Source organism: Rhincodon typus, chromosome 12 (genome assembly GCF_021869965.1).
Source record: "Rhincodon typus isolate 14 chromosome 12, sRhiTyp1.1, whole genome shotgun sequence".
In the NCBI taxonomy this organism is placed as follows: Eukaryota; Metazoa; Chordata; class Chondrichthyes; order Orectolobiformes; family Rhincodontidae; genus Rhincodon; species Rhincodon typus.
This window is the reverse complement of record NC_063343.1, coordinates 68202155-68228658: the sequence shown is the minus strand read 5'-3', so window position 1 is coordinate 68228658 and position 26504 is coordinate 68202155. Positions and strand designations below refer to the sequence as shown.

General features: G+C 40.1%; 1 protein-coding gene across 1 annotated transcript in view; it reads left to right on the top strand.

Moving 5' to 3' along the window:
- Nucleotides 1-26504, top strand: part of LOC109912529 (protein diaphanous homolog 1) — a 323327-nt gene that overhangs the window by 149855 nt on the left and 146968 nt on the right. The window contains exon 16 of the mRNA XM_048603507.1: nucleotides 2364-2372. Within this exon, the coding sequence (XP_048459464.1) occupies nucleotides 2364-2372 (9 nt within the window). The remainder of the gene's footprint in view (nucleotides 1-2363; nucleotides 2373-26504) is intronic.

Below are 26504 nucleotides of genomic sequence, written 5' to 3'. Positions count from 1 at the left end.
GGCCCGAAACGTCAGCCTTCCTGCTGCTATGATGCTGCTTGGCCTGCTGTGTTCATCCAACTCTACACCTTGTTATCTCAGATTCTCCAGCATCTGCAGTTCCTACTATCTCTCCCTTTTTGAACAGCTGTGATACACTTGGTGTAGGTGCAGTACTGTTAGGGAGGGAGTTCCAAGACTTTAAACTAGTGACACTAAAGGAATATATTTCTGAGACAGGATGTGGCGTGGTTTGGAAGAGAACTTTCAGGTGGTAACGTTACGTGTATCTGTTACCCACATTCTTCTAGATGATAGTTGACTTGGTTTTAGAAGATACTGTGGAAGGAGCTTTGGTGAATTTCTGCAGTGTATCTTGATGTTGCTGCTATTCAGCCTTGGTAGTGGAGGGAGTGTAATTGATGTGGTGCCAATGGAGTGGGCAGTTTAGCCCTAGATGGTGTTGAGTGTTAGTCCTGACTTGTGCCTTGTATATGGTAGGAAAGCTCTAAGGGCTGGGGGTGAATTACCCACTGCAGCATTCCAAACTTCTAACCTGTCCTTGTAGCCAAAGCATTTACACGGCTAGTTTCTGATCAGCAGCAGCTCCAAGCCCATTGATATTCGGGGATTGAGCGATGATAATGCCATTGAGTGTCAACGGGAGTTGATTGGATTCTCTTGTTGGAGACGGTCATTTCCTGGCATTTACATGGCAAGAATGTGACTTGCCATTATCAACCCAAGGCTAGATATTCTCCATGTTTTGTTGCATTTTGCTATAACCTGCTTGGTATCTGAGATTTGCAAACAGTGCTCAATATTACTTAATTATCAATGAAGATGTACATTTCTGATGTAATGGTGATGCTAAAGTCATTGATGAAGCAGGTGAGGATTTTTGGGACCAGGACACTACCTTGACAGACTCCTGTTGGGATATCTTTGGCTAAGATGATTGAACTCCAGCAACCACAACCATCTTTGTATGTGCCAATAGTGAATAGTGATAGCGTCAAGCTACTTTTGGTGATGGATGTTGAAGTCCCCCATCTGGAGTACATTCTGAGCCCTTGCCACCCTCAGTGCTTCTTCCAAGTAGAAAAGTATTAATTAATCAGCTTTGGGGCTGATAATCAGTAGGAGGTTTTCTTGACCATGTTTGACATGATGCCATAAGACTTCATGAAGTCCAGAGTCAGACTCCATCAGGACTGCTCACCACTATGTCTTTGCCATCCCCCTGTTAAAATGAAATACAGCTGAGTTGGTGGATTTGTTGCACTTTTGTCTGCCATCTGCTTTCTTGTTCTTGCTTCTGCAGTGAATTTCTGTCATGTTCAGGATCAGAATCCGTGAAGTTGTCATTTAAACTGTGGAAGTACCTTCACCACCCAGACACTGCCAATTTAAGAATGGGTTCATCACTACCTTTTCAATGACATATAGGAACAGGAAATAAATGTAGCCTTTGGTAGCAATGTCAGTATCCCAGGAATGAGGTTATGAAAGAAAACTAGTGCAGAGTTAAAATCATGTCCATGCAGTGCCCTTTGGCTGCAGTGTACAAAACATCAAAAGTCAAATCTTGACATGGATGTCCTACATCATATTTGGGAGGTGCCTCTACCATAATGATCCCCCTTTTCACTAATCCACTTTTGCAGTTTCTATGCTGAGACAAAGTTCGTCTTTTGTATATTGTGATACCATTTGGAATGTGCATTAGTTTTCTTGTGTTTTGAAATCTAGGCCTCTATTCTCTAGAGTTTTGAAGAATGAAAGGTGATCTCATTTAAATCTACCAAATACTTAAAGGAATAGGCAGAGTTGACGCAGGGAGGATGTTTCCCCTAGTTGGGGCCTCTGGAACCATAAGGCACAATATTTGAAATAAGAGGAAAGCCACTTCAGACTGAGATGGGAAATTCGTATGCAGCTCAGTCATTGAGTATGTTTAAAGTAGAGATTGATGTTTAGAAATCTGTCAAAGATGTAAAGGGATGTGGGGCTAGTGTGGGAAAAGACATTGAAGTGGATGATCAGTCATGATTGTACTGAATGACAAAGCAGGCTCTGGCATGAATGACTGATACTCCTATGTTCTTTGTTCACAGCTTATTCTCAGTTATTTCTTTCATTACATATTCTATCAAATGTAGAACACTCCTAATCTCCTTTATTCAAACATTAATAATTGTGTCACAAATGAAACCATTAAAATCTCTCCAGTAGTGAAAAAATACTTGATGCTCTGAACCTCCAACTAATATTGTTATAATCCTGCAGGTTGAAATTTAGCAAATCGAATGCATTCTGATCTAACACTAATAATTTTCTTTTCTTTTTCCTGATTTGAATTTCTCCAATGATGAACTGTGCAGCCAGTAAAGGTAAGAAAATGCATTTCTTTTTCAATGCTTTATGTGTTAAGATACTTTTTGGTCCCTGAAACGCATTGGGCTGATGCTGTAGCTTCTTAGATGCTTGTTAGCTTCTGATATGACAAGAATCATTGAAAGCTTAGTCAAAAAGAAAAAGGAAGCATTTGTAAGGTTTATGAAAATGAAATCAGCCAAGACCCTTGAGGAATGTAAAGAAAGCAGGAAAGAATTTAAACAAAGAATGGGGAGGACCTGAAAGGGGTCATGAAATTTCCTTGGCAAGTAATATGAAGGAGAATCCAAGATATTTTGTACATACAGTTGGAGCAAGAGGATAAGTAGGGAAAGGGTAGGTCTACTCATGGACAAAGGAGGGAATTTGTGTGGAGCCAGAGGAAGTGGGTGAGGTCCTTAATGAGTACTTTGCATCAGTATTCATCAAGGTGAAGGACATGGGTGTTGGTAAGATTAGGAAGGGGAATGTTGGTATTTTAGGGTATGTTGATATGGTGATTGTGTTGGGTGTCTACATTAAGGTAGATAAGTCCCCAGGACCTGATGGGATCTATCCCAGGATGCTTGAGGGAGGCAAGGAAGGAGATTGGGGCATCGAAAGAGACCTTTGAATCCTCTTTAGCCACGGATGAGGCTTGAGAATAGCCACTGTTGTTCCTTTGTTTAAGAAAGGCACGAGGGCTAATACAGGAAATTATAGGCCAGTAAGTCTTAAATAAGTTGTTGGAAATTATTGGAGAAGATTCTTATGGACAGGATTTACTCACATTTGGAAAACAGTGTACTTATTAGGGATAGTCGGCATGGCTTTGTGCAGGTGTGACCTTGTCTTACAAATTTGACTTGACTAAAGCATTTGACGAGGTCCTTCATGGTCTGATTAGTAAGCTTGCAGAGTACACGAGTTGGAGGAGTTGTGGATGGTGAAGAAGGTTGCCAAAGGATACGGCAGAATATTGATCAGCTGGAAAGTTAGGCGGACAAACGGCAGATGGAGTTTAATCCAGACAAGAGCGAGATGATGCATTTTGGGAGGTCAAATGCAAGAGGAAAATATACAGTAAATAGTAGGACCTTAGGTGTACCAATTTACAGAGGGATGTTGGGGTGCACGTCCATAGCTCCCTGAAAGTGGAAACACGATGGATAAGGTGGTAAAGAAGGCGTACGGCATGCTTGCCTTCATTGGTCGAGACATTGAGTATTTTGAAGTTATCAAGTCATATTACATCCGTATAAAACTTCAGCTTGACCATATTAGAGTACTTTTTGCAGTTCTGGTCATCATGCGATAGGAAGGATGTGGAGGGTGAAAAAGAGATTTATCAGGATGTTAGATAACAAGGTGTAGAACTGGATGAACACAGCAGGCCAAGCAGCATCAAAGGAGCAGGAAAGCTGACGTTTTGGGTCTGGGCCCTTCTTCACACTCACCTTCACTGGCACCATCCCCGCCTCCCTGACCTGTCCGTCTTTTCTCCCATCTATCACCTCCTCCCACCTCAATCCCCACCCCCACCTCCTACCTACCAGCCTCATCCCAGCCTCCTTGACCTGTGCGTCTCCTCTATCTGCGCCTTTATCCACCTTCTATCCGCCTCCCCCTCTCTCTCTCCATTTATTTCAGAATACTCTTTCCCCCCCCCCGCCCCCCACCATTTCTGAAGAAGGGTCTAGACGCGAAACGTCAGCTTTCCTGCTCCTCTGATGCTACTTGGCCTGCTGTGTTCATCCAGCTCTATACCTTGTTATCTCAGATCCTTCAGCATTGGCAGTTCCTACTATCTCTTTATCAAGATGTTGCCTGGATTGAATTGTACTAGCAATAAAGAGCAGTTGGGCAAACTTAGATTGTTTTCATGAAAACTCCAGAGGCCCAGAGGTGACCTGATAGAAGTATAAATTATGAGAAGCATAGATAGGGCGGAGTCTTCATCCCAGGGTGGAAATGTCAAATACTTGGAGGGTATAGATTTATGGTGAGAGGGGGAGAATTTAAAGGAGTTGTGCACTGCAAGTTTTTTTTACACGGGAGGGTGGTAGGTGCCTGGACGTGCTGCCAGAGGAGGTGGTCGAAGCAAATGCAGTAGCAATAATTAAGAGGCTTTTAGACTGACGCATGAACAGGCAGAGAATAGAAGGAAACATGCAGGCAAATGAGATTAATTTAGAATGGCATTGTGGGCTGAAGGGCATGTACCTGTGTTGTTCTTGGGCAGACAAAAGCTTTAAAAAGCAGTGCTTTCCTGCACTGTAACTGGGCAAGTTTAAAAACAGATTGTCTATCATTTATTCTTTTGATTGCAAACATGAAAAGAATGACCGCGTGTTTAAAGCAACTTTAAAGATGCAAATAGCCAATAAAATGAATGCCAATTTGATGAACCCATTGGGCAGAAAAAGCTTCAATCTGCACATATTTAATGTAGGAGGGAGCTGGGCCAAAGTAAATCAGTTTTGATTATTTCCCTAGTCCCTGAGGGATTACCTAATTTACAATTCTGGAACTGTTTCATATTTATTCTGTTTTTCCTGGATATCTTTAACCATTCATTGCAATCTTATTGGTGAATATTTATTTAGAACATCTTTATTTAAATGCTCCACTGCACTGATTGTTTTGCACAAAATGGTAAAGTTTAAATGGAAGAAAATTGGTCCAGACTTTTGCCTAATTATTGCTTTTGTCTTGGCAACAAATGACAAGCAAAATTGGATGCTGAGGAGATGTTTGTAATCTCAATTTGTATTATTAGTTTTTTGTTAATGGTTTACTTTCAAGTTGTGGGGTGTTGAGTTTTTGTTCAAAGGTGCAACTTACTCACATTTGTTGTATTTATTTCTTGGAGAATGAATCTGCCTTTACATGACAAAATAACCAAAGTGCAAGTGGTTAAGTTTCATCTAAGCCGGGGAGGGAAATTCCTTTCATAGGACAGTCTTGCACTGCTCGTCCTTTTGAGTAAATTTGGGGCTTCACACTCATTTTATCATTTGAAGTTTTGACACAAAATGACTTTGAGCTTTTCATAGTTACTTGTGGAATGTGAATGCAATCCAAGTCAACCTTATGTTGTGGCTCATAATATATTCTGTTTATAAAACAAGTAGTTTATTTTAGATTTTGCAATGGCTGTACTATTTACAGATGGTGAAAGTTGTTTGAAACAGGCTTGTAAAGACATTGTAATATTCCACTGCACTTCCACATCTTAACACAAACAACTTTACATTACTGCTTCACAATATCTTGGATTCGTCTCAAGAAATTTAGTATTGCACCCTGGAAATTGCTCTGTGAAAATACATACTTAGCATTGCCGTGGTCATCTTTTTATTTGGTATTTTTGGGGAGAATTCTCTCTTTAAAATAAACTGATTAACGCTTACTAAAATATCAAGTAGAAGAATTTCACATGGTGCATTATTACGAGTTTGTGTGATTTAACACAACGCAATGTTTAGACTATGTTGTAAAGAAAATGAGAGATTTGGCTGTATTGTGCTTTGGAAAGATTTCAAGGTTATTCCATAAATTTAAAAATTTAATACTAAATTGAACTTCACCCTAGGAAAGGGTGGTGGTCGGGTGTTTGTAATTAAGAGGTGACAAGAGTTCAGTTTAAGAATGAGCTTCATTCTAGGGCCTGAATGTCTGACACTTGTGACCTGTTGGTAATATCTTCATTGATTGCCCTGTATTAAAACTAGGGTAAACTCCCTCAATGTTTTCAAAGCCGCTTCTATGCCTGCTTTCTCTTTGGAGGCTAAGCTATTGCATTTGAACTTTCATTGAAAGAACTCCACAGTCCCTTATCCAATCAGTAAGATTTATAATACTTAAATGTACCTCTATTTTGCCAATTTGCAACAGAGAGCTTATTGTTCACTAAGGTCACACACTGTTACCAATTACTCCAATATATTGGACTGCAGAGTTCAGTACATTATTTATCAAAATGAAGCAGCATATTCTTGGATTTTTGTTCTGAAAAGAACCTGTAAATGTTTCATATATACTATAGAAGTATCCTGGTTTGTGTGAACTTTGAAATTGCTATTACGAAGAATTGCAAATTTTACATTAACTGAGATGATTATTTGTACAGATTTTCACAAACAGGATAGCCAAAGTATGATCTCTTTCAATCATGCCCACCCTCCCCATTATACCCACTTTTTTTTTCTTGGAATGGTAAAAAAAATTTATTTCTCAAAACATTCTTTCTCTTATTGATTGCGCACTGCACCAGGGAAGTAGTAGACCCAGGAAGAAGATGAAGTGGAGTGGATCTTGAACTGTAAAGAATTGTGTTTCCTTTTGAGGTGATTTGAAGTGGTTGGTGATTTGCTTTCCTCTATCTCGCACGTGATATAATAACCTGTGCCTTGACTCACCCACGTTCTTTTTCTCTTGTTGCTACAGTGTGCAAATTCAGATCGCCATGGTGAACTAAAATTCTAGTTTAATTCTAATTCTAGTTATCCAGTTGATATTGTCATTTCACCACCTCTCCAGCATGCCTTCCTTTCCCTCTCCCCTTCAACCATAAAGTCTCTGGATTCTTTTACGCACATGCACCTCCTACCTTCCACCAACACCTGTCCCCACCCCCTTTAAAATAATGCATGCTCGTACTTAATGACGTTGCAGTGGCAAACTAGTTATGCAGCTTGGCTAGTAACCTGGAGAGCTGGACTAACAATCTAGAGATAAGTTCAGATCTCACCATGTCAACTGTGAAATTTAATATAATAAATCACTCATTTGAGGATAATCATCACAAGATGACAACATTGAGAATTATCAGTAACGGTGACCACGAAGCTGCTACTGGATGATTGTGAAATTCTATCTGTTTTACTGCTGCCTTCAAAAATGGAAATCAGCTGCCGTTGCTACCTGATGTTAGACCCAGAACAATGCTACTCCTTGTTACTGTCCTCTCAAATAGCTTAGCAAACTGCTTAGCTGTTCTTAAGATCTCAGATTGAGACCACCTTCTCAAGTGCAATTAATGGTGGTTACTTGTCACATGATCAAAATGGAACACATTTGATTATATACATTCTGGTGTGATTTTGTTCATTCAGCAAACTTACCAAATTCCTGCTGTCTGGAAATATTTTTCCCACCTGTACCTGTCAGTTCTGCTTCTGCTGATTTCACTGAATAAATACTTTGTAAAATATTTCACAAAATGTTACACTCCAAAAGTATTTAGGACTTAACTTCTGATTTGCTTGCTATAGAGATCTCAAGGAGTAATTCATTGATAGGATTGTTTACAAGCTGGAATGTGGGTAATTTATAAGACATAATATGGGAATCACTAAAATTTCCTGAAATTACTCCAGACTGATTTGCTGGCTCTTCTCATATGATGAAAACGATGATGTAATTTAAACTGCAAAGGTCTGTAAGGCTTTTAAGAGGGAATATGCTCGAGGCTCAATGGCCCAGTCTAGTTCATATGTTTTTAATTCTTCAGGTGTAAATGTGAAGACGTGATCTTATCGCTGGATTGTTAATCCGGAGATCCAGATAGTGTTCTGGGAACCCAGGTTCAAATCCTGCCAAGGGCAGATGGTGGAATTTGAATTCAATATTTCAAAAATAGCTGGAATTAGGGGTCTGATGATAACCATGAAATCATTCATGATTGTTGGAAAAACCCATCTGGTTCACTAATGTCCTTTAGGGAAGGAAACTGCCCTCCTTACCTGGTCTGGCCTACATGTGACTACAGGCTCAAAGCAATGTGGTTGACTCTTAACTGCCCTTTGGGCAGTTAGGGATGGGCAGTAAATGCTGCCTAGCCAGCAACGCCCTTATCCTGTGAATGAATAAAAAAAGTAAATTACCTATATGTGAAATTCAATGGTAGTAGTGAAATATGCTTCTGTACAGTACCATATGCCGATTCAGTTTGTGAACAAGTAGAATAAACAATATAGTGATATTTTCAAAATGTGCAAATCGTAGTTCATCAAATGAATTGAATTTATTGATTCCATTGAAAGGCTGCTGAGCAAAGTTAGCTATACTGGAGACAGAATTCCTCTGTTGGTATGTGTAGTATCAGACTTTCCATATGCCAGAAATATCACAAATAAACTTTTAAAAATTTCCACTAACAAAAATCATTCTGCTATGGCTCACTTGTGAGAAATAGAATAAATGTAGTCTTCATAAATGCACTTAAATGTCACTTTACATCACAAAGAAAAACAATCTCTCTGCATGTACCCTTTCAAGCCACCTGAAAATCTCCTGTTCAATCAGGTCAGATCGCCTCTCAACTCTAATGAGTACAAGCCCAACCTGTTCATCCTCCCATATAAGACAATCCTCTATACCTGGTATCAATCTAGTGAGCCTTCTTTGGACTATCTCCAATTTCAGTACATCTTTCTTTGCATAAGTGGACCAAAACTATTCATCCCATGCATAGTTTTAGCTAAACTTTTCTATTTTTATACTCCATTCCCTCTGAAATATAGACCAATTTTCTGTTTGCCTTCCTTATAACCCCTGAACTTGTGCTCTGGACTTTTGTGATTTATGCAGGAGAATCCCCAAATCACACTTTACTGCAGTTTTCTGCAATCCTTTTCCATTTATAGCTCCTCTATTCTCCATACCAAAGTGCATAATCTCACGTTTTCCCAAAATATATATAATTTCCCTTGATTTTTTATCCAGTCATTTAACCTGTAAACATCCCTTTGTAGATTCCTTGTGTCATCCTTGTCATTTGCATTCCCAACTAATTGTGTCACCCGCAGTAGTACATTCACTTTCTTCATCCAGTTCATTAATATATTGTAAATTGATTGTGGCCCAATGCATTGATACCTCTGGCACTACACTATAGTAACAGGTTGCAATCCTGAAAATTGCCCCCATTATCCCAATTCGCTCTGTCTTCTGTTAGTCAGTCAATCCTCTATCCATTTTAATATATCACACCAAACACCATGGATTCTTACCATATTAAGTAGCTTTATTTGTGATACCTTTTTGTAAATCTTTTGGAAATCTTAATTTATTACATCTACTGGATCCTTTTATTTATCCTGTATGTTGTCTCCTCAAAGAATTCTAATGAATTTGTCAGGTATGATTCCTTTTCGTGAAATCATGCTGACTCTGCAAATTTATATTATGTATTTCTACATGCTCTGTTGTTACATCCTTCACAATAGACTTGAGCATTTTCCCAATTACAGATTTTAAGCTAACTGGCCAGTAGTTACCTATTTTTCGCCTCCCTCCCTTTTTGAATAAGTATGTTAAATTGATTGTATTCCAATCTCCTGGGAATTTTCCAGAATCTAAAGTTGCTTGGAAGATTCCTACGGTAGGCTGCAGGAGATTGTTGCTGCGCCAGTGAAACAGTAATTCGGGTATTGGCAACCACTGCAGTAGTATGAATTCAATGTGTAGTCTAGGCCTGTTATCTACACTGATGAGTGCCTACGATCCTTTGCAATTGTCTTTGGTTTGTGATCATTGCTTCTGGTGAATTTTGTTAAATTTAAAAGAGAACTTGCCAATTTTGGAATGGGTTTATTTATGGAAAGCTCTTGTGCTTGCCTTATAATTGAAGTTTCCATAGTTTTTAATACAATGTTTGAGAGAATGTTTTTCATCTCAAGCTCAGTTCTTGTTAACTCATCCAAAAGATGTCATCTCTGAGAGGACAGTGTTAAAGTGTAATTCTAAGTTATGTTCCCAACTATTCTAAAAGGGACTTGAAAGGGCAACTAGGTTTGGGCAACAAATGCTGGCCAGCCAGCGACGCCCATGTTCCACGAGTTGAATAAAAATAATCCATGATCTTCAGACTTAGCCGATCCAAGTTTAATATTAGCAGGCGATCACTCGGTGCTTCCTAAATTGATGTGACCCTGTTTTCATGCTTCAGCCTTTGTGTGAGCACAGGATGAAAATGGGTTGGGAGTGATTTGCATAAAAGTTAAAATCTACCTTCTCACAAGCTGCGGTAACAGCAGCGCATCAGCTATACCCACAAACAGAAAGAAATGTAAACATTTAAATAAACTTTGCTGTCTGGACTTGAGCTAAGTTCCACAGGTAGTGTTGTGGCCTCTGGGCTCATGACCCTAAAACTTCACCTCGCAATTTGGGAACCCCCACGCTAAATAGAATCATGCACATTATATGGTTGTAGTTGTCGTTGCTGGGCTGCACATAGGTTGTTACCACAGAGAATGGTTCACTGATCTAAGTTATAGTAACGGAAGAAGAATTAAAAACTGTAGCTTAATGTTGAAAATTTAGTGTTTCCAGTGACTTTGAAAACAGGACTTTTCAAATAAAAAGGTGCCCCAATCCCATTATTTGTGTCAAAGAATAGTTGAATGTAATATTTTGTGAGACCAGTGGTTATCAAAACAGGCAGTGTTTTTAATGGAACAGATCTTGAGTGCTTTCAACATCCTTAGTGCTTTTTTTGTACTTTGTATAATGACGAGATTTTGATGCTTGTCAGGTTGTTTGTTCAATGATTCAGACGAAGTGTTTTGGCTCCTTTTACTTTCCCACTGATCAATCTTGTTCCAGAATTGCTTACTAATGTTACTTGTTTTAAATTAATGTTGCATTTGCAGGTATAGAATTTATTACAAATGTTGATTGACTGCATACTGTGGTTTAAGAATAATCAGTGGATATTCATTAATGGGAACCCAGCATGGTGAGGCCACGTGCAGTGAAACTGGAGTCATCAATCAATGAACTATCACCAAGAAGTAATGCCAGATGAAAGATTCATGAGAAAGTACATATATTTTTTCATTTTCCAAACAAGATTCTTGTTGAAAGATATCTCCATGAACATTAGCAGCTTTCTGATTCTTCACCCTGGACAGCATTCTAAAATTTGGAGTTTTGGACCTGTTGACTGTGAAGGACATCATAACAGTGTGAAGTAATGCACTTTGGAAAGAGGAATAAAGCAGTACAAACCAAATGCTCCAATTGTGATCATGGATTAGCAACTTGAAATATTAATTCTGTTTCGATCCTCATAGATACTGCTAGATCTGCTGAATACTTCAAGTATTTCTGTTTTTATTTTAGAACATTCATAGGTGATGCAAGAATAGTGAAATCTGTTTCCTACATGAACAATTTTTTGAAGGAAGCTGACAATGTTAATACTGCTAAACAACCGTGTCCTTCTTGACTTTATATACCAGGATATGGAATATAAGAGCCAAGGAAGTTGCACTGAAACAATAAATCACTGAGTGGGCACTCGTAAAAGGAGAATTAGAGGGCAAAGATTTAAAGTGATATGCACAAGAAGCAAGAGAGATGGGAGAAAAAGTTTTTTCACTCAGCAATAGTTAGGGTATGGAATACACTGCCTGGAAATGTGATGGAAGAAGTTTCATTTGAGTCATTGAAGAAGACATTAAGTGATTATTTGGGAGAAATAATGCGCAAGGGTATGGGGTAAAGGCAGGAGATCGGTACTGGGTAATGATGCTTGTATGACGAGCTAGTGTCAGCTGATGGGTTAAATGGCCTCTTTCTGCAGCATAACAATTCTGATTCAGTTGGGATATTGTCCAAGTTTGGGATCCATAATCTATGAAGAATGGTATAATCTTTTGATCAAGGAAAGTTTAAGGAGATCTAATTGAGGTATTGAAAATCCGTTTTTTATATTAAGGCATACATACATAAATAAGGAGGAACTATTTCTGATGACAGCAGAGTCAGTACCTGAAGGAGACACAAAAATGTAGGAACAGAAGTCAGTGATTCAGCTGCTCAAAGAGCTTCTGCCATTCTAGATCATGACTAATCATCTTTCTTGGTATGATCCCAGATAATGTATATAGTGGACAAAAAAATTCCCAGAGTGAGATCTGGCTCAATAGGACATAAGTTTTATTTTCTTTTTTGTTTCCCACAGCAGTTCGTGACTGAAAAACTCAAGAGGCTGCCAATGTACTTTTAACAAAAAGTTTGTCACACGAAAGAAAGACACAAACTATATCACACTATGCAAGAACTATTTTAAAGGTCTCAGTACAAACATTAGAAAGAAAAAAATTACCCTTTTGCCCCAGCAATAACCTGACCGAGATCCAAACCTCAATAAAGGGTCACCCCTATTTCCATGCTGAGATAACTTGCTCAGCAGGCACGCCTGTAATCAGTTTCCTTCTCAGTACATTTCTGTGCATTTGCTCAAGTTTTTTTTTCTTCAATTAATGAGTCTTCCTGAGGCTCTGGGACCAATTAAATTGTGCCTTGTGAAACTTTTGGCTTCCTTTGTCCTGGGTGATTCTGTGATCTCGATCCTCTGTTTATCCACTTCCCAAAATTCTCATTTTTTTTTTGCAAAAAGTCAAGTCAGATTGATCCATCGTGAGAGCAGTGGTCCAAGCCTCTCTTTGAATTAATCAGGTTAACAAGCTATCAGGATGCAAGAAAAGTGCATATTCAGTGCATTTCAAAATGATATTAACACTTGGTTATACAAAGGTTAAATTTCCAAAGACCACATCAAATCTCATGAATTAGCTTGAAGCAAGTCCATTGCCACTATGGTTTAGTAATTTGGTCACATCTGTTTCATTGAAATATTAATTTGGAAACAAGGCTTAGAAATGAATATACCAAGTTCATTTGCCAAATAAAACAGTAGTATCTGTGGCCGGAAATAATTTAAGAATGCAGCACTGTTGGGATATACGCTAAAATAGAGCTGTGTCCCACTTTAAGTTTTTGATACATGGTTAAATTCTTACATTAGGAAATGCAATAACTTATAAAGCTAATATAAGTATTTAAAAGAAAAATGTGACTTTCTAGTTGAAGTATTTTACCTCGTCCTTACTACTGATCCTGTTTCCCAAGCCACCTGCTTCTTGATTGTTGCAGATCCTTCCCCTCCCTGACCCTATGGTTGTGTCCTTCACTGAGGAGAGTTGTGGTGGTCATGTCTAAACTTCCACCTTGCTGGCCAGGAGGTAGGGACTGGAAGGCCAAGGCCCTGCAACCGGCCAAGAAGAGCACCTCCACATGTTGGAGCTGATCTTAGAAGTGGTTGGAGCCAATGCCACTGTGGCATCTTGCTGGCAGCTTTCAAGAAGATACCAGCAGGCAGTGGCTCAAGTGGCAGACTGGACCTTGATGCCTAAAGACTGCGAGGTGGAAACCTCGAATAGCAATGCATGTGGCTCCACTCTGCAAAAAGGCTACATAATGAAGTCATGTCTACAGGGACAGGATGTATATTTGAAGGATGGGCGCAGGCAGCAGATTCAAGTTGGAGAGCTGGTGAGCAAATGAGTCTGCTCCAAAATAGCATCAAGCATGTGGGAAATCACATCATTCAAACTAATTTCTCAATGCTTAATGAGATTACAGGCCCATTAACTTTAATGGCATTAAAGCAAAGCAGAGTCAAATGCGGACAACTTTATGTGAGGACTTGCTGTACAGAGTCTGCATGTGTTTGGAATTAAACCAAACAGTGCAGTTTCCAAATGCGCTGAATAGTCTTGTTCCAGTCAATCTGACTCCTCCTCACTTTGAATATTCTTTGGAGCACCACTTTGAACTAAACCATCTTAAAACACAAAATGTATTTGCAACTTGTGTCGTTAATTTGTATTTCAGGTAAATTATCCTTTTATTACTAACACTTTATCTAAGTGTCCTTGTAGACTATAAATTACGCCTTTTTCAATCACTACGAATTATGCTGCTTTTTTACATTCTTCCATGGCATGCAGGTGGCCAGCATTTGTTACCCAATGCTAATTGCCCTTAAACTAGTTGGCATTTCAGAGGGCATTTAAGAGTAAACAACATTACTGTGGAGATGCGGACATAGAGCAATTCAGGTTTTTAAAATTTTTTTTATTCATTCACGGGATGAAGGCGTTGCTGGCATTTATTGCCCATCTCTAATTGCCCAGAGAATGGCAATTTCTTAAGAATGACATATTTCTTTCCCAAAAGTACATTAGTAAATCAGATGGTTTTTACAACAATCAATGTTAGCTTTATGGTTACCATTACTGAGACTAATTTCCAATTTCACATTTTATTAATTGAATTCAGATCCCACTAGCTGGCATGTTTGAATTTAAACAAGTGTCCTCGAACATTAGCTTGAGCCTGTGGATGACTAGTACGCTAACAGAACCAGCGTGTCACCATTTGCAAAATGTAACGATAATTTCTCAATCTTAGTAAAGCCAAAGCGTATTTGAGAAAAGGTATAAATAGATTTTGAAGGAGTAGAGAAAAAGAGTATGCAATTCACTGAGAGAGCTTCTCACAGAATCACAGAATTGTTACTGTGCAGAGGCCATTTGGCCCATTGCTTCTGCACTGGAGAAAAAATTGACAATGGTGGCATTTGAAACCATTTCTCCACAAAGACAGAAGAAGAGTTCTGAAGAAGGGTCCCGATCCAAAACGTCAGCATTCCTGCTCCTCTGATGCTGCCTGGCCTGTTGTGTTCCTCCAGCTCTACATTGTGTTATCTCAGACTCCAACATCAGCAGCAGTTCTTACTATCTCCACAAAGACTGGAAGCTTAGGTCAATGCCTGAGGCTGCTTGACCATGCTGCCAAATAAGCAGCTGCTTTTTACCGTGCCTCCGTTTCTCTTCTGGCTAACAAAACTCATCAATTGCAGATTGAAAGTTATTTGTTTGAACTGGCATCTGTTGCTTTTAGTGGTAACAAATTCAATACTCCTTGATTTTTAAGCTTGTGCCCCTTGCCTGATATTCTACTAACAGAAAATGCCTTTCTCTCTTGACTTTATCAATTCCTCACAAAATGTTAAAAACCCAAATCAAATTATCCCTTCCCTGCTGTGTTCTTAATAATGCAAACCAAATTTATGTTGCCTGTTCATGGATTGTGGAAACTCATCTATAGCTTTGAGTTCAATGTCATCTGCAGTTGCAACGCCCATATCTGTTGCAAGGCCGAGGGTAATGGGTTTGAAGATCTTATGGTGAGGACAAATCATTTTAGAGATGCTGCCAGATCAGCTGAGCGTTTCCAGTAATTTCTGTATTAGTATCGGCCTAGAGTTTGTAGTATTTGTGCTGAAATCCTTGAAATGGAACTTTAAATGATTGTATAGTGTTGAATGATTTGATCTTGTGAATACATGTGCCTTTAATTTTCATCTCCTGTTTTTGCACTCCAAATTCCATATTTGTTCTCCAATTGATTGGAGTATGCAATAGTATTACAGGACATTTGTTCTCCACACAGATGGGCTGCCACCGTTATCCATCTGCGCTTGTACAGTTGTATCTGTGAGATCATGCCATGAGTGAACACAGCCTGTAGTGTTTGAGTTAAATTTATTGTTGTCACATGTAGCGAGATACAGTGAAAAATGTTGTGTTGCGTGTTATACAAGCAGATCATACCATACAAAGTGCTTCAAGGTAGCAGAACAGAGTGCAGAACACAATGTTACAGCCGCAGAAAAGGTGCAGAGAGAGAGATCAGAATTAATGTTTGACAGGTTTGTTCAAAAATGTGATTACAGTGGGGAAGAAGCTGTCCTTGAATCTATTCATGCGTGTATTCAAACATTTGTATCTTCTTCCCAACGGAAGAGGGTGGAAGAGAATATAATCATGGTGGGAGGGGTCTTTGAATATGTTGGTTGCTGTCCTGAGGCAGCAGAACGGGAAAACGGTGTAAATGGATGAGGGGCTTATTTGCGTGATGGACTGGGCTGTGTTCATGACTCTGTAGTTCCTTACAGTCTTGGGAAGAGCAGTTGCCTTACCATGCTGTGATGCATCCGGATAGAATGCTTTATATGGTACATCTATAAAAATTGGTAAGAGTCCTTGTAAACAAGCTGAATTTCCTTAGACTCCTGAGGAAGTAGAAGCATTGTTGCACTTTCTTGACCATCACGTCGACATGGGTAGACCAGGACAGATTGTTGGTGATCCCAGGAACTTGACGCTCTTGACAATCTCCAACTCAGCACCATTGATGCAGATAAGAGCGTGCCCTCCACTCCATTTCCTGAAGTCAATGACTAGCTCCTTCATTTTGCTGACATTGATGGAGAGATTGTTGTTTTTACACCATGCCACTAAGCACTTGATCTCTTTCCTGTATTGTGTCTCGCTGTTTGAGATCCGAACTACAAAAATGGTGTCATCAGCCAACTTGTAAAGAGAGTTGGGTTGGAATTTGACCACACAGTCGTGAGTGTATAAGGAGTATAGTAGGGGGCTGAGTACGCATCCTTGCGGTGCACTGGTGTTGAGGATTTATGGTGGAGGTGGTGTTGTTGCCTATCCTTGCTGATTGTGGTCTGTGGATCAGGAAGTCGAGGATCCAGATACAGAGAAGGCAGGCATGACCTACATATTGAAGTTTAGAGATGAGTTTGTTTGGAGTTGTGGTGTTGAAGGTGGAGCTGTAGTCAATACGTAGGAGCCTAACATCCTTGTTATCCAGAGGTTCCAGTGATAAGTGTAGGGCCGGGGAGATGGCATCAGCTGTGGACCTGTTGCACAAGTAGGCAAATTGCAATGGATCAAGGCAGTTTGGTACACTGGAGTGGATGTGAGCAATGACTATCCACTTGAAGTTCTCCATAATTATGGATGTCAAAGCCACCAGGCATAGTCATTGAGGCACACTGCATGATTTTTCTGTCACACTGGGATGAGGCTGGTGTTCTTGAAGCAGGTGAGGACTTCAGGTCATAGTATGGAGAGATTAAAGATGTCTGCAGACGTTCCCAGCAGCTGATCTGTGCAGGATCTGAGTGCACAGCCGGAGACTCCATCTGGGCCAGACGCATTCCATGGGTTCACTCTCAAGAAGGTTAATCTAACATCTGTGGCATTGACCACGGGATAGATGCGCCCGAGGGATAAGTGACATCATTTCATTGACCTTCTGTTCAAATTGAGCATTGAATGCATTGTGCTCATTGGGTAGGGTGTACTGTTGCCCACAATTCTGTTTGACTTCGCTTTGTAGCCTGTTATGTCATGTAAACCTTGCCACAACTGACAGATTAACCATACGGACACCTGGGTCTCGGGCTGAGTTTGGCATTGCCTCATCGCATCTCTGGCTGAACAAAGATTGTACCTGGATTTCCTATATAGCTCAGGGTCATCCGACTTCAATGCCTCAGACCTGGACTTCAGTCGGGAGTGGATTTCCTGGTTCATCGATAGTTTCAGGTTGGGGAACATCAGATTAACTTCTTTGACATGTGGTAATCTGCATACTTCCTAATGAAGTCTGTGTCGGTGGTGGCATAATCATTTAGGTTGACCGCTGAGTTCTTAAATATGGACCAGTTCACCGACGCTATGATCTAATTTTCCAAAATGTGGATGGGCGATGGAGCGGTAGGCATCTTTGGTTATATAGCAATGATCAAGGACGTTCGGACCTCTGGCCGGACAGGAGACGTGTTGAAGGTGCTTAAGTAGTGTAAAATCTGCATTGCTGTTGATACACTTTCAGAAAGCTGATGCACTTGAATCTCTGATAAGCTGGATAACCTTCCACCAGAAAATAAAAAGGAATGTGGTGAGATTTGGTGTGTACATTAAGGACAAAAACTAGCCCTTTCAGGAAGGCCAGTGTTGGAGAAATGACAGTATAATATATAGGGCCTTTTAAAACGCAGGGTAGAAGAACCTTGCAAGATTCTGAGCGTTTTCAGCACATTTGAAGGCTGCTGTCAAGGACTCATGCCAAATGTACATTGATTTATCTCATTCAGTGCATTGCTGCAGGATGAAATTTAAAAGCCACACCCTGATTTTACATTTGTGCTTGCAATGCTCTGTCTAGTGATGGCATTAGCCGCAAATGCAGCCATAATATTGAGGGGTGATTAAGAACTATTTAGATGAATATTGAAGATTATTTGCATGCTATTTATTTTGTTGTTCATAATTTTTCTGAAGTGTCAATTCAACGTATCATGTAATTTTTATCAACTGAATGTAATTTTAACTTTTAAATATTAATACGCCCGTGTCAAGGATAAATGTCAGCGAATGGTGGTTAAAACAAATTGAATTGTGCAGTAGCATGATAGAAATGCCTCGTGCATGTTTTTTAACCACATTCCTTTTGAAGGTTACATGAATATGTTTTCACCAAGTGCATCAAACTGACAGCTTTTCAGTTTATTGAAAAAATGCTGTGCCTATCAACTTGTTTTGTGGTTGTTTTTTTTCACAGTAGGTCCCATTTGTAATTCCCTCTACAGTAATATAGACATTATAAGATCTGTAGTTTGGAAATGGTGAATGAAATTAATTACTCCTAAGCATTTGTGTCGATTAAGAATTATGTTAGATGGTTTAAAGCAAAATTAAGTGATTACTCAATGTTAGGGTCCTGTGGTTTCACAATACTTGAATATTCATGAACTGTCTTTGCAATTAAAAAAAATCTTTAAAATTCTCGCTGGCTGATTGACTATCTGTCTCTTTAATTGCTTTTCTGTGACATGGTGTAGAAAGGTCACATTTTGGAGAAGTTGTTAGGCTCTGGGAAGTTGCACCTAAAATAGGTGGTAGAGGCTGCTTCAATAAGTAATTTTAAAAGGGAGTTGGGGATGAGGAACTTACAGCATTATGGGCTAAAAGTTGGAGTGTAAAACTTGTACTTTGCAAGAACAGTTATGTTCAAGCATGGACATCACCAGCTGAATGGCCACCTCCTGTGCTCTGATTTTCTTTCCATCTGTTCCATCTGTTATTCTTGTTTGTTTATTTTGGATTTTTAAAACATGTTGTTAGTATGTGAGAGAGATAGTAGGAAGAAGGGTCTAGGCCCGAAACGTCAGCCTTCCTGCTCCTCTGATGCTGCTTGGCCTGCTGTGTTCATCCAGCTCTACACCTTGTTATCTCTTGTTAGTATGTGATTTTGTTTCTCCCTACACATGCTTGAGGGTCTTCATGCTAGGGGATGACTTCACAATTAATGTCTTAATTTGTGACTATAATATTGAAATTAGTTCCTTTCTGTGCCCAAGCTTCTGGAAAGAGTTCAATATCAAGTACTTTTATTCTCACCCATTTTGTTAGGCCAAACAATTTGTAGTGTACTTTTTTAACCAACTAAACCAAGCTAAAATTGACTAGTAAATGGTGTTAAACATGTACTTGAAGGAGACTAATTTGTAGGGTTACATGAAAGAAAATGTGACTGGACTAAACCCATAGTTTCTTCTGAAATCTAGAGCAGCCATGGGAGAGAATATGGCCATTTGCTCCAAGATCTTATGTAATGCCCTGAGGCAAAAAGATGTCAAAAATAGGACATGTAGATTTATACTGTCAGGAGAGGACTTTACTAAGTGGCTCCAAAGACAGTTGATAACACTGCTGTTGGAGAGACAGGCCACCAGATGAGGAACTAGTGCACTTATTGGGCTTTCCATATAAGGAATGGGTGAGGACTCTTGGCCTGTACTTACTGGAGTTTAGAAGGATGAGAGGGGATTTCATTGAAACTTGCAGAATACTGAGAGGTGTGGATATGGTGACGAGGAGAAGATGTTTCCACAAGAAGAAGAGATAGGATTCAAGGGCACAGCCTCGGAGTGAAGGGATGATCCTTTAGAACTGATGAGGAATTTCTTCAGCCGGAGGATGGCGAATCTGTGGAACAAATTGCCACAGGTGCCTGTGGAGGCCAAGTCATGGAATGTATTTAAGGTATAGATGAATAGTGTTATATATGTAGTTGGGGTGCTTGCTGCCCATTTAAGAGAGTGGGTCAGATGACACAGAGTGGGGGCTTTGGGTCAGTCTAAGTCTGACTATGTAGCTGTGAAGGAGTCAGAATTGAAATGCAGCTGAAGTTGGAAGCTTCTCTGAGGAGTCTGAAGGCATACTGTACACCATTTAGTTTAAAGTGGAGGCAGTACTGGAATGGCTGGCGAATCTGGGAATGTTTGAACTGGTAACCACCAGCAAAAGGGCCACTCCAGTCATCTGGTCTTAAAACCATGTGGTAAGGTGAGGATTTGTGGTGACTGTAAGGTCACGGTCAACTCAGGCCTGAGTGCACATCAATACCCACTCTGACTCTCCGAGGACCTATTCAGTGGACTGGTGAGAGAAAGAAATTCTCTAAAATGGACCTATCATAGGCTTACATACAGGTAAGGGTTGCGAAGGAGCCTGAGTTACCTCTGACATAGAGGACTTTTCTGTACTGTATAAGTGACTTCCTTTTGCCGTCAGGTCAGCACCAGCTGTATTTCGGAACACTGCGGACCAAATTTTAAGTGAGTCCACTGTTATCTGAACGATATTGTGGTCACTAGCTCATATGAAGAGGAACATTTGAGAAACCTCAATGAAACTCTTAAAAAGGTTGTAGGAGCCTGGCCTACAAGTAAAAAGGGACAAATGTGTGTTTTTTAGAGACTTCACCGAGTACCTGGGCCATGTAATCAATGTTGATGGACTACGCAATACACCCAAGAAGATGGAGGCCATCATGATTATCCCTAGACCAGAGAATGTGTCAACTGAGATCGTTCTTGGGATTTGTCAATTATTATTGTTAAATTGCTTCGGATCTGGCAATCGTGCTAAAATACCTGCATCAGTTGCTAGGGTAAAGTGACCATAGAAATGGACCCTGGGTTGTGAAGAGACTTACAGGAAAGTGAAGCAAGCCTTAAAATGTCGGAAGTGTTAACTCATTTCAACCTGAAGTTACCTCCTACAGTTAGTACGGGACTCCTCGCCTGAAGGGATTGGTGCTGTACTGTCGCACATTTTACCAAATGGAGAAGAGGGCCCGACTGCATTCACATCAAGGCACTGATGAAGTTGGGGGATTACGCCCAAGTTGATAAACAAGGATTGGGCATCACTTTTGGCATCAAGTTCTCCCAATTCTTCGTGCTGCTGACCAACTACAGGCCAGTAACCTCCATTTTTGGCCTCTGTGTGGAAATGCCATGAATGGCAGCAGCACGCCTGTAGAAATGGGCACTGGCTCTGTCAGCCTACTTATATGAAATCATACACGGATAGGTGGAAAAGCACAATGCCGAAGCCCTGTCAAGACTGCCACTACCAGGGAATACAGATGTTCCTGACTGAGACCTGAAAATTATGTACTTTCTCCAGGAGGACGAGTTAACAGTGTCGGCGAGTCATGTACAGAACGCTACTTGCAGTGACCCGGTTTTGCACCAAATGGTGGACCTGAGAGGGAGGACCAGTCATGGTAACCATCCAGAATTACGACCTTATCTGTCCAGGAGATGGGTGTTTAATGTGGGAAATGAGAATTGTCATTCCTCCTCCGTTAGGAAAAAACGTGCTGGAATAAGTGCACCAAGGCACCCCCGCATGGTGTGAATGAATAAACATAACATGGAGAGAGATAGTAGGAACTGCAGATGCTGGAGAATCCGAGACAACAAGGTGCAGGGCTGGATGAACACAGCAGGCCAAGCAGCATCATAGGAGCAAAGCTACTTTCGGTGGCCAAATGTGGACTCCAGATTGTGGAGAAGGTGGGCCCATGCAAATCCAGTACATTAATAAGGAAGGTGTGGTCATTGTCGCCTCTTCATCCATGGGAATGGCCTTAATCACCATAACAGCAGAATCATGTCAATTTCGCAGGACCAGTAGAGGGACGGGTGTTACTACTCGTCATGGACGCCCACTCCAAGTGGCCTGAGGTGGCAGTTATGAAGTCAGAATCAGTTGAAGCAACAGTAGACTGACTGGATGAAATATTTGCCTGGTTCGGGAACCCAAACAAGTCATGAGTGACAATGGCCCACAGTTTGTGGTGAGAGAGTTTGGGGAGTACCTGGTATACCACTGAGTCAGACAGGTGAGATCGGCTGAATATCACCGATGGCAAATAGCCACGCGGAGAGATTTATACAAACCATGAAGCTAGTTCTTCAGCATATACTGTAACACGCCACACCTGACAACCCAGTGCTGGCGTAAGCATCCTTAATGTTCAACTGCCAGCTGAGAACCATATTTGACTTGCTTCGACCAGAAGAGACCAGGGAGGCGGTAGAGTGTAATCATGCAGGACAGATGGCCAGAGGGGCGGGAGGCTCAAAGTCAAGTCTTGGCCAGAAATTTTGTCTGGGGAGAAATGGGTTCCAGTGATGGTGGCAGCTCAAATAGGATCATTGTTGTATCCAGTGCAGCCTAGGGATGAGCTGGTCTGGAGGAGAGACCCGGACCAGCTGATAACCACATTATCCAAGTGACCTAATTCTACTCATACATCTTATGATCGTGTTCAGGCCAACAATACAGTTTCTCGCTAATTGCCCTTTACTTGGCATCTTAACCATAGGAGAACATCTGACAACTGAAAACAGCTGCTGATTGACCACATTTGTTCAGATGTCATTTTTTTTTTCTTTATTCATTCTTGGGATGAGGGCGGCACTGCTGGGCAGCATTTATTGCCCATCCCTAATTGCCCAGAGGGCAGTTAAGAGTCAACCACATTGCTGTAGGTCTGGAGTCACATATAGGCCTGACCAGGTAAGGATGGCAAATTTCCTTCCCTAAAGGATATTAATGAACCAGATAGGTTTTTCCAACAATCGACAATGGATTCATGGTCATCATTAGATTCTTAATTCCAGATATTTTATTGAATTCAAATTCCACCATCTGCCATGGTGGAACATTATCTGGGTCTCTGGATTAACAGACCAGTGATAATACCACTAGGCCATCACCTCCCCTTGAGTCTGCGACTCTGAGGCCTGTACAATCTGCCCCACAGCATGAGCACTATTATTTATCTGTAAACTGCCTCTTGTAGTGATTTTAGAGTAGGAAGAAGGTGTTATGGCTGACTTGACTAGGAACTAATATGTATAGCTAGTTTAGTCACACATGCTTATTCTTGTAATCTACAATATGAATGTGAAATGAGATGAAAGGGCAGGGGAGGAAAGTTTGTACCTATGAATGTACAAGCTAAAGGAAGAAATAGGCCATTTGATCCCTCAACCTGCTCTGCTTTTTATTAGATCATGGCTGATCTCTTTGTGTTTTGAATTCCATAATTCCATTCACCCCAATAACCTTTTATTTCATTGCTAAAAAAATCATCCCCTGCCTTCTGAGGCAAAGTTCCAAAGCCTCTCAAGCCCCTGTCATAAAAGGGAGATTGCTAATTTTTAAACAGTTCCCCCAGTTCAGAGCTGACCCACAAGAGGAAATATTCTTTTCATGTCTGTCTTGTCAAAACCATTCCTGATTTTTAAATAAGTCAATCACATTGCCCTGACGTTTTTGAACTCTAGTGGACACAAATCCAGTCTGTCCAACTTTTCCCCATAGGCTAATTCGCTCATTCCTGGTATCAATCTAGTAAAGCTTCTGAATTACCACCAAATACTTTTACATCCTTTTGTAAATAAGCAGAACAAAATTGTACACAATAAGGAGAACAAAGCTGTAACATAGACTGAAATGAACTGCAACGTAATTTCTTAATACATCGCTCCCAATCTTGACCATGAAATATAAGACTGTAGTATATAATTTGATATCGAACACTGGACCACTGCAAGATAATAAATGGTTTAAATAATACTTTTTCCTGGAAATAAGCTGTTCTGTTGTATGCCATATCCTATGTGAGGTTAATAGTACCCTGCAGCACTTGCATCTTGAGCAAGAGCTGCACAGCTGTCACCATTTTAAATGTATCATAAGATCCTGATCATGTGTTAGAACAGACAGCTGGTTATGCTCCATCTAGCCTGCTGCATGAAATAAATTCCTCAATCCATAGAAAATGTCTAGCTCATGGGAAAGTATTTTTGGATGGTGGTGGGAAGAAATGAATTGATCTAAACAATTATTTGTTCTTGTAGAAATATTTGTAAGGTTGAAATTCTGTTCAATGTAAGTGTCCCATTTGTTTGTTTCTTGAGCAAAGCAAATGGTGCTGATTTGACCTACTCCCTAGCTTATTGGGTCTGGTTTGAATAAACACATTTCTGAACTCCTCCTTTTGTTAAGCTACATATTCAGTGTGTCAGTCTCCTGCCAAGTTGAGCAGCATCTGGGTAGCAGTAAGGGTCTGTTCAGGTTAAGTGGCTCTATTGGGGATTGTGAATGTGAAGTAGTGACAGTGACAGCTGATCTTTATAGAAAACTAGTGCTGTAAAAACTGTTTTCATGAATTTGGTCTGAGTCATAATTGATTACAGAAGAAAAATGTTGCAGTGAGAAAAGGTGAAAAGATCCTAAATATTTTTCTACTTCGTCATCCTTTTGATTTTTCTTCTTGTGAGCAGTGCTTCTGTGCTAATCTTTTATCCACTGTTTTAGAAGACAGACATGATGAGAACAGATGTGTTCAATTGATGTCACCAGCTTTTCGGTCAGGGAGCACCTCTTCAGGGAATTACTGATTTTTTTGCTGCCTCCTTTTTATTTTCTCATGCAAATCAAATGCCGTAGTTGTCATTACAAGCTCAAATATTTCTCTGTTCAGAACTAACTAGCATTACAACACTGTGATGGTACTGCTTCTAGAAATCAGTTGGATAATCAATATGGAATTTTCTTCTAAATGCTGATTTTCATATTGCTTGATGAGCCTTTTGTTAATAATTCCTCCTGCTAGTTACCTCCACTCTCCTGTCCCATTGTTTACACGATCTACATATTCACTGATGATATTCCCAGAACTCGAGGAAATCTGGGTTTCTTGCTAAAACTGGCATTGGTATCCCTGTGGCAGAATTGTAGACCCAGTCTTGTCATCAGACCCAGGAAATATGCTATGTAAGTGTAGGGAATGAGTACATCAACATTGTAGTCTTAGCGACCTCTTCATTTCATTTTAATAGACAAAATTAAATTTATCAAAAAAAAATCTCCACACTTGCATTCACAATTCTACTCATGGCCCAAGCAATTTTTCCAGAACCAGTTATGAAACCGATGTATGTTTTATTTTTGTAATCTCTATCTTCATTTTTATATCTACTTAATAATGCAACTCTCATTCATAGTGATGTGGTGGATAATTTTTTTTTAACTGGGATGTGGTCATCACTGGTAATGCCTGCATTTGTTACTCATCCCTAATTGCCCTTAAAATGAGCGGTTTGATAAGCCTTTTTCTGAAGAGTTAACCGTGTTGTTGAAAATTTGAAATCAAATGTGGGCCGCACCAGGTGAGGATACTTGAATTCTTTCCATATAGGGCATTAGTGAACTAAATGGGGTTTTTCCAACAATTAATGGTAGTTCCATAGTCACCATTCCTGGGACAAGTTTTTAAAACCAAACGTTTTATTAATTAAGTTCAAATTCCACTGCTGCCATGGTGAGATTTGAACCCATCTCCAAAAATCATTTGGCTGAGCCTCTGCATGACTCGTCTGATGATATTGCACTGCACTGCACTGTAATTAAGTGCAAAGCTTGGTCCCCGAAAGAAAGGTGCAAACCAGTAGTATTCCACACTGCTTCACCTTAGCAGTTGTAAAGTAATGGTAGCCAAGGACTTGATCTTTAATCTGCATTTAAAATTTTCGTTAGGTCCATGCAATAAGTGACCATTGAATGAGGTGTGCTTTTTATGTGAGATTCCGTCTTCCACCCCCACTCCTGATAGCAGCTAAACTTGAAGTTACTACTGCTGCTAAGTCAGTGATGGTCCTTGCAAGGGCAATACAGGTGATCAGAAGTATTACACCAACTTTTGTCCAATAAGTTAGCTGTCTGAGAATTCCCTAAAATAGAATTGAGAGAAATGAATTGCCAGTTTGACGGTGCACTAAATGTCATTTCCATCACTTACTTTCTTACACCTGCCTATGATACGGAGCTTTTCCCAGCCTGTTTATTTTGAAGGTTTGAACAAGTTTTGCAATAGATATGAAGAAATGGCAATTTTAGCTGGTATCATTTGTTTCAGCTTTCTAGCAACAGTTCAAATACAAAATTTGTTATTTTATTCAGCATTCTGTTTCTTAAGAGCTGTTTTATCACTGGCCTGTCTCATTTTGGTTTTACCTGACTTTAAGAACAGCAGGAGCAAACAGATGTCTC